This window comes from Cydia splendana, chromosome 18, assembly GCF_910591565.1.
Source record: "Cydia splendana chromosome 18, ilCydSple1.2, whole genome shotgun sequence".
NCBI classification, from domain to species: domain Eukaryota; kingdom Metazoa; phylum Arthropoda; class Insecta; order Lepidoptera; family Tortricidae; genus Cydia; species Cydia splendana.
The window spans coordinates 7912684-7927617 of record NC_085977.1 but is presented as its reverse complement, the minus strand read 5'-3'; the positions used below and the strand labels follow the sequence as shown (position 1 = coordinate 7927617).

The 14934-nt window shown below is 37.2% G+C and overlaps 2 protein-coding genes across 3 annotated transcripts; one reads left to right on the top strand and one right to left on the bottom strand.

Moving 5' to 3' along the window:
- The first annotated feature begins 5398 nt into the window (after positions 1–5398).
- Positions 5399–11076, top strand: LOC134799489 (uncharacterized). Of its 2 annotated transcripts, none has more exons than XM_063771901.1 (3): positions 5399–5537; positions 8476–8617; positions 8702–11076. In XM_063771901.1, the coding sequence occupies exons 1-3, from the start codon at positions 5458–5460 to the stop codon at positions 10769–10771; spliced, it is 2292 nt and encodes a 763-aa protein (XP_063627971.1). In that variant the 5' UTR covers positions 5399–5457; the 3' UTR covers positions 10772–11076. The 2 variants fall into 2 exon arrangements, with proteins under 2 accessions (XP_063627971.1, XP_063627970.1); XM_063771900.1 differs by lacking the exon at positions 5399–5537 and adding an exon at positions 7534–7719.
- On the bottom strand, positions 11069–13278 carry LOC134799490 (large ribosomal subunit protein bL9m). The gene is made up of 5 exons (XM_063771902.1): positions 13131–13278; positions 12844–13003; positions 12528–12697; positions 11978–12178; positions 11069–11280 (listed from the first exon to the last, which is right to left on the bottom strand). Exons 1-5 carry the CDS (start codon positions 13197–13199, stop codon positions 11122–11124), a joined length of 759 nt encoding a protein of 252 aa, XP_063627972.1. The 5' UTR covers positions 13200–13278; the 3' UTR covers positions 11069–11121.
- Positions 13279–14934: the final 1656 nt, after the last annotated feature.

Here is a 14934-nt window from a genome sequence, read left to right as displayed (position 1 = left end):
TCGCTGAAAAATACATAAAACAAATTGCTGTAAACATAATATGTTAGTGATGTTACATTATTCAAAATATAATTAAAGATTTAATTAAACTATCATACCGAGTTTAAAATACAATGGTTGACTTAATACCCCCTGATAAAGGTTGCCCATGCATCTGAAAAACATAACTGCGTATGCCCCTTTACCACATATGCAGCCATATAACGGCAGTTATAATATTTAAGTCTATTGACAGCTATTAAAGTTCAAATTTAAGCAAATAATTTTATATGACATGCATTAAGGGCTTAACTGCTGCGTGACTGCTGCTGTGACAGCTATTAATGCAAGTTAATCTTGCCATGAATAGAGATTAACTCTGACCCTCAGTTACCACTGAACAAAATTAGATGAAATTTGGTATGGAGATAGCTCATGTCCTGGGCTTTACAGATAGTTTTTATAATGGAAGCTACATTCAGAAACTATTATTTTTTTACCTGGGGGCATGTCATGTTCTTCGTCTGATTTAAGACCATAGTAATGGGCCCAGTCCGTTTTTCCTTGTACCATACAGTACAGCACTATACCAAATGCATTCCATGCCAGCAGACCGTAAGCTATACTGAAACGCCGCTTCCATAGAAAGGCTTGATCGACAGGGATAGGATTGGTCTTCTTACGAACCCACCTGTGCCACCACTTGTAAATCATTTTATTATTGGAGACTTTCTATTTAGTTATTGTTTTGACAGGTTATATAACATAACTGAGGGAGAAATTAAACTTGGAAGTTAATGCCAATAAGTGGCTAGTTATTGTAAGTAATAGAATTATTTTACAATACTAATTTAACACTGTACAATAATACATTTTATTAATTATTTTGATAAGTATTGCTTTGACAGCTAACATTTAAGGTTATATTCACAGATAATAAATAATAGACCGAGTAGTAGACTGAATCTCATACATCTATGAGTAGTCGACAAAAAAATGGAATTAAAAAACCGGTTGGCCAACAACAGGATTTTTTTCTTAAGAAACTTTGTGGTTCGTGGTTTATTGCGTTGCGTTGCGTCCTTCACTTTCGTTTAGGCCCCATTCGCACGACAGCTTAAAAAGCGTTGCGTTAAAACCCAACGTTGGCGCTTTTTTACCGTTTCCAATATTTGTGTTCATACGAACGCTTAAAAATCACTTGTGAGTCGTACTGTCACGTACGCATCTCAGCAAAGCCATACTTTATTTGCTATTACGACGTATTATTTGAATATAGCTTGAATATTTCAGGAATTTGTAAGCATAAGTTGACATTTTTAAGGTGAAACTAATAATAATCTTGACGATTGACACCAAAAATTGACACTTGACAGCCAACTGACAGCAGCGCCGGCGCTTTTTTAACGCTTGTGAGAACAGATACACGGAGATCCGTATGCTCTATTTAATTTGACGCCAACGCTCAACGCCGAAAATCGAACAGTGCTCGATAAAAAAGCGCCGCGCTTAAAAACCGCCTTCGTGTGAATACATACATGGTTATCCATTTGCGTCATTCAAACGCTTTTTATACGCGCGTTGAAAAAGCTGTCGTGCGAACGGGGCCTAAAGAAAGAAGAAAGAGATGCTACAGTCTAGCACTTAGAGGATATAATCAACGGAGACGCCATGTCTAAAATTTTCGGTACAAAATAGTCTGCCGTTTTTTGCGGGGAGGGGCACATCAAATGTATAGGTACGTCATGTCAGATAAACGTCAGTCCATACATATGGTTGACATGTGGTTGACCATTGGCCGCCTATTTTCGACAGAGGGGAACGCCTGTTAATGGCGGCTCCATTGTTAATTACTCCGAGGTCTAGCAAACACAACTTGTAGTAGGAGATCCCACATATATGGTCGACTTCACCAATTTGTCTGACGGATGAAACTATGAAAATATGAAAGAAAATATGTTCCAGAACATAAATAAATAGGGTTGCCTAAAGAAATATGGTCAAGGCTATTATTAACAAATTTTTTCTGCAAATTTCACCGATTTGTCTGACGAACGAAATAAGTTTTAATAGAAAGTATACACCTTGTACAACATAAATCAACTAGGTTGCCTATCTTTTTCCGGTCACTATTATGTGGTTGCCGTGTTTAAAGAGGTGATTTTATATCGATAATTGCACTCATCTGTCTGACGCTTGAATTATACATCAAAATGATGGTAATTTTATTGCAAATACAATGGTATAGGGTTGCCTGCGAAAATCCGGTCACAAATAAGGGTTGCCAGGCTTTTAATTAAAATAAGAAGGGAAGACTTTTAGCGATCACTCATAAACGGCTTAACTGATCAAGTTTGTTTTAATTTTATTTGATTGAGTTTTTAAGCACTATTTTTATGATTTTTTTCATATTTTTTGGACAGATGGTTCAATAGTTAGAAGGAACAACCTTTTTTTTCTTTCTAAACGATCATTAGAATAGAATAGAATAGAATCCTTTATTGCGAACGATGGTACATAATAAAGTTGTTACAATAAAAAATTTTAGAACACATGGCACCCTGGTAGGGCATTGCAAATTAATCTTATGTCTAGTTATTTATGGAACATTTTTTTTTAACTAAATAGTGTTACGTAACTGTAACAATAAATAAGATAAATAAATATCCTAAATAATAACAACTTTATCCTAGCTTATTTCTTGAATTAAGTAAGTCCTATGTTAACTTATATTTACAAAAAGGGTTAATAATATTGTTAAGAATTAATAATTATTAGTAGTACTTATACTTATGAAAATTTATCCTCCATAAACTCTTGGACCGAATAGTATACCTTCGATATTAAAAGTAGTTTTAGTTTTGACACGAATGGGTTAAGGTTTTTTATATTTCTTATATCGTTTGACAGCTTATTATAAATCTGGATTGCTCTGAAATAAGGGCCTTTTTTTGTAAATATCCAAAATTGGTTCCGGGGGGATGAGGTTATTGTTACGACGTGCACTTTTACAAAACTCAAATAACTGTATGTTCTTCATGACAAAAGTAGAAATTTCTAAGATGTAGAGAGAGGGGAGAGTTAAAATTTGGAGATTAGTGAAATGTTTCTTACAACTGTCTGTTTGTCGTATATTGGTTAATAGTATGCGGACACATTTTTTTTGGGCTATAAGGAGATCGTGGGCGTCACTGCTATGGCCCCATAGAATAATACCATAACGTAACCAGGCTTGGGCGTAAGAGTGGTAAGCGGACAAAGCGCACTCTGTATGTGTGTTTGAGTTCAGAATGCCCAGAGCAAAAATAAAACTTGATAGTTTAGATTGAACTTTAGCAATGTGTTTTTTCCAGTTGATATGATTGTCTATAGTTATTCCTAATAAAGTGCATTCAGTATCTTCATTTATATTTAAATCCTGCAACAGCGGTGTTAGATCGGTAGGTCGGTAGATTATTTCCGAAATGATTCACTTTATCAAGAAATCTTGTTAAAAGACTTCTATTTATTTTATAAGGTTGAAACGATAAAAAAATTGTCACACATTTTGTTTCTTTCAAAGCGATTATTTCCGAAAATATTACGTTTATCAAAAAATGTTCTTCTAAAACCCCTATCCATTTTAAAAGACCTTTCCAACAACATTCCACACCATAGGGTTGACACGAAAAAAAAAAATCCTCACGTACATTTTGTTTCTTTCGAGGCGATTATTTCCTAAAATATTCACTTTATCAAAAAAATGTTTTCTAAAAAACCGTATTTATTTCAAAAGACCTATCCAACGACATGTCACACTCTAGGGTTGAAGCGAAAAAAATAGTCACATACATTTTTTTTCTTTTTTTTCGTTTGATACCTATGTTGTAAGATGTAATTTGATATGAGTTTTAAAATAAATAGGGTTCTTCAAAAAATCATTTTTTGATAAATAGAATATTTTAAGAAATAATCGCCTCGAAAGAAACAAAATACGTGAGGATTTTTTTTTTTCGTGTCAACCCTATAGTGTGGGATGTTGTTGGAAAGGTATTTCAAAATGAATAGGCGTTTTAGAAGAACATTTTTTGATAAAGTGAATATTTTCGGAAATAATCGCTTTGAAAGAAACAAAATGTGTGTGTCAATTTTTTTATCGTTTCGACCTTATAGTGTGGGGTGTCGTTGGATAGGCCTTTCAAAATAAATAGGAGTCTTTAAGCAATATTTCTTGATAAAGTGAACCATTTCGGAAATAATCGTTTAGAAAAAAAAAGGTTTTTCCTTCTAACTTTTGAACCATCTGTCCAAAAAATATGGAAAAAATCATGAAAATAGTGCTTAAAAAACTCAATCAAATAAACTTAAAACAAACTTGATCCGTTAAGCCGTTTATGAGTGATCGCTAAAAGTCTTCCCTTCTTATTTTAATTAAAAGCCTGGCAACCCTTATTTGTGACCGTATTTTCGCAGGCAACCCTATACCATTGTATTTGCAATAAAATTACCATCATTTTGATGTATAATTCAAGCGTCAGACAGATGAGTGCAATTATCGATATAAAATCACCTCTTTAAATACGGCAACCACATAATAGTGACCGGAAAAAGATAGGCAACCTAGTTGATTTATGTTGTACAAGTTGTATACTTTCCATTGAAACTTATTTCGTTCGTCTGACAAATCGGTGAAATTTGCCGAAAAAATTATTTTTTCAAAAATTTATTAAAAATAGCCTTAACTATATAATATTTCTTTAAGCAACCCTATTTATTTATGTTCTGGAACATATTTTCTTTCATATTTTCATAGTTTCATCCGTCAGACAGATTGGTGTAGGTCGACCATATGTGGGATCTCCTACTATTGTCAGTACAGCCTGGCAAAAAAGAGTAGAAATTAAAAAATGCCAATACTGTAGTGTCGTCCCTTTCAAATCAATATATAGAGAACGGGACGACACTAGTGTTGCCACTTTTTAATTTCTACTCTTTTTTGCCAGGCAGTAAGAGTAGGCACGCACGAGCAACTTTGTCTCCGCAACCTTTTTTGTCTCTGTCGCACTCAAGTGTCGAAGTCAAGTGCGAACAAGACAAAAAAAAAGTTGCGGAGACAAAGTTGCTCGTGTGTGCCTACTCTAAGTAAGAACAAAGAAAACAGGTAACAATCCCTTTCTTTTGGATGCTAGTACTAGCGTAAGAATAAGACAGTATAATTATCTCTGTCTATGTTTAAAATGAGACAGTGCTGGGCCAAACTAACAGTAGGCGCGCACGAGCAACTTTGTCTCCGCAACTTTGTGTTTTGTTTCAGTTGCACTCAAGTGCGACATAGACAAAAAAGTTGCTGAGACAAAGTTGCTCGTGCGTTCCTACTCTAAAGGTAGAATACGCTTAATTCCTCTTTTTCGCAAGATGGTCTAGCTGTCAACCCTCATAGACCTACAAAAAGAAGATAACAAATTAGTGAAACGTTTATTATTTTTGTTTGCTTTTGCTATGCCTCCAAGTTTATATAATTACGCAAAACGAAATAAAACCTTGAGGTACTTGCTCAAGACCAAAGAATGCACAGCTAGGTAAGATTTTTTATTTAAATAATGAGAATTTAGTGTATCACTCGAAAGAATGATTAAACTGAAATTAAATCCGTATTTTTGATGTGTACTAACATTTCCCCTACATGTGCGAGAGAAACACGAGTTTTCCGTTATTTTAAAAGCATGGATTTCGAATACCGTCATTCGAAGATATGTCCCTATCTGTATAGCTCTTGCTAAACGTGAATGAGATGGATATATCTACTGTAATTTCGAAGTCAAAGGTGCTAGGTTACAGCGTTTAAGGCTCCTCTTCACGTTGGGCCAACGCCAACGCCAACGAGGGACGCAGCCATGCGGTATAATAGTGGTAACAGACTAGCGCACCGCACCAAGGTCATTGTGCGACGCACCCATAAGTAAGAGCGAGAAAGCGATATCTCTTTCTCGCTCTTACTTATAGGTGCGTCGCACAATGACAATATCACTTGCTCCCTCTAACGCATAAATGCGTCCCTCGTTGGCGTTGGCCTAACGTGAAGAGGAGCCATTATACGATACGTACTAGGAGCCATCTAGGGGCTATTAACCGCGAAAATCGTGGTTCGCAAATTGCAGGCATTTTTCTCTGTCACTCTAATTACGCCTTCATTGGAGTAAAAGAGAAAGATCGCCGCAATTCGCGAATTTCGGTTTTCGCTTTAAGCCTCCTCCACTGCGAAATCGACTCCACACTCGCGTTCGCGGCTTCGCCCGCGATTCACGCGCATAGTCTGGAGGGGGCTTTAGGCCCTCACCAGGCGGTCTAGCATAAGTTGCGTTCTCGCGCGCAAGTTCATACTTGAAGTCGCGCGCGAGAACGCAACTCATGCTAGACCGACAGGTATGGGTACAGATAATGTAGGTATAGACTGCTGACTCCACTCCCATTGTATTGTATTGTATTGTAGTTCAGGCGATTTTCCGCAACTCGACGTCATGCGCCTATTTTGCGTGATACTCCACTCCCATGTAAGAAAACAAAGCAACCTTACAGTAAATACCGGATCCTCTGTAAGCGCAGTAGTAGCTGTAGCTAACAACACTATCCTCAATCTTAAATTATGAGGTCCAAGTGCCACTTGAGCGCCGATAGGAGTTTTCACTTGGCTCTATGAACGTTTTGATAGGTACCTACATTAAAATACCTAAATCCCATTAACAACTTAACGCACACAGTGGCTGTTGAAAGGGGCGGGGAAATTTCAAACCACTCAATCCGGACCTGATCTTGAGTATAAATAGAAATTAATATCACCTCGAAAGATTTATTTGAAGCTATTCGTGACGTGACACAGTCGCGGGCAAGGTCGAAGGTCGTGATACAGGCATGATACAGGTAGCAGGCTACCTAAATATAAAAGCAGTAGGTATAGCACCGCTCAATGTTATGGCGTACCATAGGGCGACTGGTACGGTCTGCACCAGCGGGATGCTTACACACTTGAATCACTGTCCGAAGTAAAATTTCGGTGACTAACAGTATTTAGGGGGACTTTTATATTGTACTTCACCTTCCTATGTTTTTACTGCTGGAGTGAGAAGTTGTAGGTATATGCCACAAGACGCCAAAGGTAATTTTGCACCTAGTACTTTAGTCCCTCGCTACGCTCAAGATTCTAAATACATAATATTGTTATTATTGGATCTTTCGCTTGCTCGGGACTTGAAATTATGCTTAACTCATAGCAAAAACCAACTATGTTTTCGCTTGTTGCACCTACGCAAAAGTCTTTTGTAACAATTGTAACGACGTGCAGGGGCCTATTGCATAACAAACTACAACTAATATTACAAGCGGAACTCCTTTTCTAATTTCACTTATTAAATAAGGAGTTCCGCTTGTAATATTAGTTGTAGTTTGTTATGCAATAGGCCCCAGACCTTTGGTTAAATATGATAAAATACACAAAGGTCTGGGGATTAGCAGGTCTAAGCCGTAGTATTAATTGCCTAAAAATCACATAAATATATTAAGAGTGTTAATTGGCTCTCATAACAAAAACAAATGAAATTGTTAATGTCTGTACGATGTTCGCCAATAAGTGGCGAACTATCTCCGCAAAACGAACCTTCGCGAAGGTCGGATGGCATTGCTTTGTTTACATCGGTACCATGCGAACAGTCGCTGCCGAGGACCGCGGGACGAAACACCTGACCTTATGGGGAAATCTAAAAAAAAGTAGGTGCTTACAAATTCAAAGTGAATCTATTCGTTTTCTAGATGAGTCGGGGTCTGTACCTCACCTTGTACGATGCACTGGTTTTGGATAGTGCATCGTTGTATTGTATACTTAATTATAGACTTTTGTCCATTCTTCGGTTAGGCCTCCTTGTAGATCCGTGATTTGCCATAATCGGGACCCCCTGTAATATGTCATGTGAATATTGTGAATGATGTAGGTACCTGGGCGTAACAAGATCGAAAGTCTAAAACAAAGGAACACGAAATATTTAATGTCGTCATCACCATAAAAACCGCCCAAATGCGAGTCGGACTCGCGCACGAAGGGTTCCCTACCATTACGCAAAAATCGGCAAAAAAAATTACGTTTGTTGTATTTATTAATTAATTTTGTTTTTAGTATTTGTTGTTATAGTGGCTATCACGGTTCATGAGTTACAGCCTGGTGACAGACGGACAGCGGAGTCTTAGTAATAGGGTCCCGTTTTTACCCTTTGGGTACGGAGTAAAATCATTACGGTTATAAATCAATAAAGGCGGGATAACATCCGTTTGATATTTGTGTCTTATTCGTCAAGCGAAATTCAGGTCAAGGGTAAACCCATTTAAGACACGTCACCTATCCATGCAAAGTATTCGGATAAAGATAACTCGTGTCACGAATAAGCATGTGGCTCATAAGTTGCTTTCCTTTTCCTAATGTTGCAATAGACGTTATAAAACCATCAATACTCTTAATATCCTTTTTCACAGAATTACAGCGGATCAGATCAACGTTTTGAGGAAGCAGTATGACGCTTTTTTGGAGGAGGATAAAAAACGCAAAGAGCGTAATGAACATATCCTGGAGAAACTCGACAATATGCGCCTGTCTAACACCGTGGCACGATACAAGGTAATCCCTCATTCTGAGGCAATCTACTTATTACCTTCTTAATTTGCGTTACTAGAAAACTTATACGATTGTTCTGTATTTCAGAGCAATGTCTATCTAAACCAGAGAGTATCTTTTAACTGCATCGGGGAAGCGCCGATTAACATATATCCTCATCCACAAACGAATCAGCCAGCTATGGTAAATCCTCTGAGTAAGTTTAAAGAAACTGCGACCCCAACGGATCTTGGTGTTTTCACAAAGCCCATGGACGAGACCTACATCCTCAACGAAATTAGCAAAAAATATATACTGATTCCTAAGTTAAGATCAATTGCTGGCGAAGATTACATCCCTAGAGCAATAATAAAACAGGATAACAATAACGACGGAGATTGGAAGAGTAAATATAGTATTTTAGATAAACTCAAACAGAATGAAAAAGAGGAGACAAATAGCTTTTCTGTCTTAAAAGATAACGGCAAGAGTTTCTTAGATGACATCCCAACCAAACAACATAAATACAGGTTTGATGATGAAGGAAATTCCCCAAAAGATGAAATCGCAGAAAAGGATGCGGCTGCTAAATACGCTACAGAACCTCTGGCTTGTCAAGATGAAAACGGAACGATAAATAGAATGACTACCGATATTAAGAAGGAAAAAACCATAAGACAGTCTGAGGTAGCTCCAAATTTAAACACTCATTCCACGGCATTAAAAACGGATACAGATAATGGAGGACAATTACAGCAGCCAAACAGAGGTACAGCGGGTTTTGGGGTATCGACTGAGCAATACACTTATCCGACACAAGAGGTTCAGTTAGCTTTGCATGAAACCGGGGGTCGAAATAATGATCCAATATACAGCGATAAACATGAAAATGAAGATAACGAAAAGCTGCCCCCTGTAGTAAACGATATAACGCATGTAGAAGAAATTGATCCGATTAAACCTGAAACACAAGTAACAAAAAGTGATCATTGGAACACAGGTTATTCTGAAAAACTGCAATATCCAATTGACATTATAAATGTCCAGGACTTTACGCCGGCAGAAGGCGTAAAGTTGGTAGATGGAGTGAATATTAATCCAGATAGTCGCGCCGTACAGCCGAAATATATGGCACCTAGTGAACAGAACGCAGCTCAAGCACCAGCGGAACATGCATATCAGCCAAAGGCCGACCAACCACAAGGTGATGTTCAGTACGGGTCCCCACCAACAGGTTCTTCCGAGGAAGCATATCTACCTGGGGCTAATCAGCCACCTGGTGGAGACCATTACGTTTCTGACCCAACAGCATCTGGTGAGCAAGCATATCTTCCAGGGGATCAGCAGCCGCTAAGTGGTGATCGTTATGTCTCTGAACCAGTTGCAGTTGCCGCAGAGCAGCAAGAGCATATTGCAGAGGATACAGAACAGCACCAACAAGGTGCTTACGATCAAACTGGGGACATGACATCAGAAATCCAAGCATTTGAAGATGAGCAGAACCAAATGTTTTATTCAGAACAGGCAAATTATGAAGATCCAAATGCTGTGGGTGATGGTTACAGTGCTGACACAAATTACGATCCCTCACTCTTGTATGGAAGTGTACAGCAGGAGGCTGCATATCCTGTGGAAATAAACGAACACGAAGAAACTTCACAACGGTATGATCCTAGTTACGAGGAGCAGTATGCGGCCAAGGATGCAGAGCAACCGTATGCTGAACAACAATATAGCGATCAGCAATACACTGAACAACAATATAGCGATCAGCAAAATACTGAACAAGGACAATATGGTGAACAACCATATGCTGAACAACAATACGGTGAACAACCATATGCGGAACAACAATATGGTGAACAGCAGTTATATGATGGAGAACAATATGGTGATCAACAACAATATGTTGAACTGCCAGAGTATACCGATCAACCTCAAGGCGAACCTGTGGTATCAACACTTCAAGAATATGATCAAGCATATACATTACAAGAACAGACCATGGAGCAAATTGAACAACAACTGGATAATGAGGAACTTAACATTCCAAGTCAAGATGCTGTGGGTGATATTGTGGACGAATCTATAATGTACACTCAGAATGAGGGGGAAATGCCTGCTACTGAACAATATGTTGAAAACCAGAACCCAGAGCCGATCTCCCCTAAACTATAAAAATATTAGTATTAACTAATGAGAATAATATACCCATCCTTTAAGCTGTAGTAAAATAGAGCCTATTAAATAGTATTTTTCCTGTCAAGTAAAATAGATTATGAGGCCCTACCTACCGAAATAAGAAATTCGTTTTTTTTATCTGCCTCTATCGCTCAAATACGCAAGAGGAATAAAGAGGCAGATAACGAAATTTCGGTTTTCCTTTTTCGCAGTAGGCCCTCTGTTCTGTTGCACATATTAGTCAGCAGATTCACTTTGCAAAATAATCTGTGTCAACATAAATAAATAAATACATTATTGTTCTAGTATTGTATTGCATTATGACTACATTAGCTCATGAACTTGATTTATTCTGGAAGAGGCAAGCTTTGCAGCACTTCAGCTTGCGCAGGGAAGAGTGGTTCCACAGGCTTCTTCCAATGGTACTCTACCCAAGGAAGTCTGTCTAGCCCTGTAGCCCAGTGGTGAATTCTGCACCGCACATTGACTGTCTCTTTTTTATTAATCTGTAACAACATAACATATCATTATCACATTTTTATTCAAATATTTCAAAAGATTTATAAAGTAATGTAAAATTTCTGAGAAGGCTTTGATGAATCTAGTGTTAATTTATTCATCTTTGTGCTAAAAAACCGGGCAAGTGCGAGTCGGACTCGCGCACGAAGGGTTCCGTACCATAATGAAAAAAAAACGGAAAAAAAATGCATAAAAAAACGGTCACCCATCCAAGTACTGACCACGCCCGACGTTGCTTAACTTTGGTCAAAAATCACGTTTGTTGTATGGGAGCCCCATTTAAATCTTTATTTTATTCTGTTTTTAGTATTTGTTGTTATAGCGGCAACAGAAATACATCATCTGTGAAAATTTCAACTGTCTATCAAGGTTCGTGAGATACAGCCTAGTGACAGACAGACGGACGGACGGACGGACGGACAGCGAAGTCTTCGTAAAAGGGTCCCGTTTTACCTTTTGGGTACGGAACCCTAAAAAACGAACTATAGTTGGGTAAAAGTTTATTCATTCAAACTTTATTGCACATATAAGTACAAATAGCAGACAAAGCTTTAATGCATTTCTACCAGTCACCCATTGTGTGAAATAGAAAAAATATTTTACATGTTTTAAAACAATTGATTGTATGTTTTGACTGCAAAGTTTTTTTTATTTAATATCCCCAACACTTTGGTTAATACTTACTGTAACAGTCACATAAAATTCCTTTTCTTGTAGTGACATGTCAGGCCCACTAATTTTACCTGGAGGCATTGTGATGGCATGTTCTGGGACCACAAACCCTGCCTTTCTAAATGACGCCTTGACATGCCATGGTTCTAGAGTCCAGGGTTCTCGTTTGTTCATTGTGATTTGTAGAACCAGCCGGGAAAGACAGCTGATAGTCTGTTGAATGAAACATGAGTAAAGATACAAAAAAAAAAACGATTTTACATGAGTGCTGTGTCTTATTACAGAATTTATTATAAAAGTTTAATCCACATAATGTTACACGACGGGAAAAGTTGATAACTCGAGATATAGAAATTTGAACTTAGAATAGAATTACTTGAGGTTAAATTTTCTTAAATTTTATATCTCGGGTTATCAACTTCTTCCTGCAGTGCCGTGTACGGAAACTATAGTAATGTCCTATTTTGACTTAATAAACAATTTGTGTTTTTGAAATAAACTTTAGCCTCTCTAGTGAGTAAAGATATAAAATTCGCTGTATAAATATAGAGAGTAATTTTACCCGTTGCACATAAGGAGAACTGAAGATCTCTTCAGTTTTAGGTTTGTTTTCATCTACTTTGTATTGCTCCATGTTTTTGGGATTAAAATATGCTGCTAGGCCTGGCATCAAGTAGTCTCTGTAGGCCTCATTGGGTCTTAAGGTGAGTACATCACCAGCGTTACCAATACCTAAAAACAAACAAAAGCGTAAATAGTCTCTAGTGATAAGTCTAGTTAATAAGTTAACACTTTCAGTGTTGGGCGCCCCGTTTCCAATACAAAATTAACATGTATGTTCTTGGCAGTGAATGTGTTAAGTTTCTTAGTTAACTAACCTTCGACGTACTGATTCAAAATAACTTTCATATCAGGCCGTTTGACGACATTTTTGTCTTCAACCAAATCGTACACGAAGTGACGGCCTCTCAGCTTTGCCGGCTTGCCATTTTTCTTGTGCAACGGTGGTGGCCATCTCCTCTTCAATACAAATGTTGTCTAAAAGGACAAAACACAATGATATAGTTTGATCTTCTCATATAAAGAAAATAATCTAAACAAACTAGGTTAAAATTGCACCCCTAGTTTGCATCCAACCCTAGTTTGTACATAAAATAGTACTCACTCTTGTTTGCTGTGTCAGCACAGTCTGTGCATTAACTATGTTGTTTAGAAAAGAACGTATGCCTAACATGGTAGCACTATTAATACAAATAAATCAACTTAGCTATTTGTAAATACTTAACGAAATAGGTTAGGTTAGGAAGAATCTCAGAATCACTGAAATATGAAACCTATGGAAGTGAAACGTCAACGAATAATGCGTGCCACTGTGACGTCATCTTAGAACTAAACATGGCGGTTTTAGTGCTGCCCAGAAGATTTTTACTGTTACTAGGTTTTATCGATACATCGATAACTTTTTAACGTTCTCGGCTCATTTTATTTAAAATACTAAGTATGTATTATTTGTGGAGTTTATGTTTTAATAGGAAGTAAGTAAATAAATAAAAATTCTTTATTAGTATATTGTTATGTGAAAAGATACTTTGATTGAGTAAGATGTGTGGAGTCTAGGACAATTTCGTGCTTCAAATTTGACAGGTAAACGAGATGACGCTGTACTACTCAATACATATTGCGATTTTTGCGGTAACTCTGATTTTCAAAAGTTGACGTTTGACAACTTAGTGACCGCAAAACACATGGCGCAGTACAGCGCCATCCGTTTTGGATGTCAGAATAAGTGTACGTGTTTTTCTTGGACTTTACCTCTCCATTACAATCAATTTTGTTGTGTTGCTAACCCTAAAGTCTGTAACACACTACCGCACTGCACCTCGACCTTGGTGCGCCGTATCTATAAGTGAGAGCGATACAAAATTCAAGCTTATTAAGCGACGGGTGAAAAAAAAAACAAAACACCTTCAGAACATTTTTTTTATTACAAAAATAAGGAATGACTTCCGCTCTTCAACTTCTTCAACATTTATTCAGCAAATAGGCCACAAGGGCATTTTTATACGTCAACATTGAATTTACATACAAGCAAAAATAATAACAATACATTAACCATTTTATAAATTACAACTATATGTAAGTATATGGTCTCTTAATGTCGAATCATATAAAAAAAATATAATAATGATATAAAAAAGCCCGCAGGGCAGCTTGTGGAGTAACGACCCCACGGCCCCGAGTTACCCTAGTGCTCCCGAGAGTCGGTCAGGATCTCCATCTCCAGACACTTTCTTTTTATGTTCATTTCTTGGTAACCTATAAAAATGATTTAATTATTAAATTAAGATAATTTAGTTGGTTTGAAGCGGGGTAGCATGATAAAATAAGAAAATATAAATAGGCAATCATAATATATCGATATCAAAGTCGATAAATAAAGTACAACCCTAGCTGAAATGTTTACATTATTTAAGCGTAAAAATATAGTTAAATAAATCCAATCACTTCATGATCTATAACTGCACAGAAGAACCTTGCTATTTATAATGTGAAACATCCTTACATTTCCCAGGAACATTAACAATAACCAATATTTTTCATGTAAATGATAGCGTACCTGTGTAAGGTTAAAGATGGCAAATTTGGTGGTTTTCTTATGCCGCACCCTAATACACTACACACTGGCATATTCGCGACGTAATTATTCACATTTGGCTTCAATTATTTTCAATCACAAGCAAAATATTGAAAGATAATTAATAATTTTAATTTTCACCACGACTTTTTGACAGGACAAGTACCGGCTGAACTGACAGACAATGACATTTGCGTGACTAAACATGGCGGATTTTCGGCCGCATTAGGTATTTACGTATTTTCATGGAACACTTTATGTCCGTACTGAAATACTGTCACCTTTTTTTGCTATGGGTTACAGTACTGAGTAAAAACGAGATAGATATATATTT

Bases quoted from the DNA above. Each gene is read 5' to 3' on its own strand.
- LOC134799490 (XM_063771902.1), bottom strand. From the start codon at position 13,199: ATGTTAGGCATACGTTCTTTTCTAAACAACATAGTTAATGCACAGACT. The intron at 12,698-12,843 runs GTTAGTTAACTA...GTTTGTTTTTAG, and splicing joins TTTGAATCAGTACGTCGAAG to GTATTGGTAACGCTGGTGAT. The intron at 11,281-11,977 runs GTAAGTATTAAC...ATGTTGTTACAG, and splicing joins AATTTTATGTGACTGTTACA to ATTAATAAAAAAGAGACAGT.
- LOC134799489 (XM_063771900.1), top strand. From the start codon at position 7,625: ATGGCATTGCTTTGTTTACATCGGTACCATGCGAACAGTCGCTGCCGA. The intron at 7,720-8,475 runs GTAGGTGCTTAC...CCTTTTTCACAG, and splicing joins ATGGGGAAATCTAAAAAAAA to AATTACAGCGGATCAGATCA. The intron at 8,618-8,701 runs GTAATCCCTCAT...TCTGTATTTCAG, and splicing joins ACACCGTGGCACGATACAAG to AGCAATGTCTATCTAAACCA.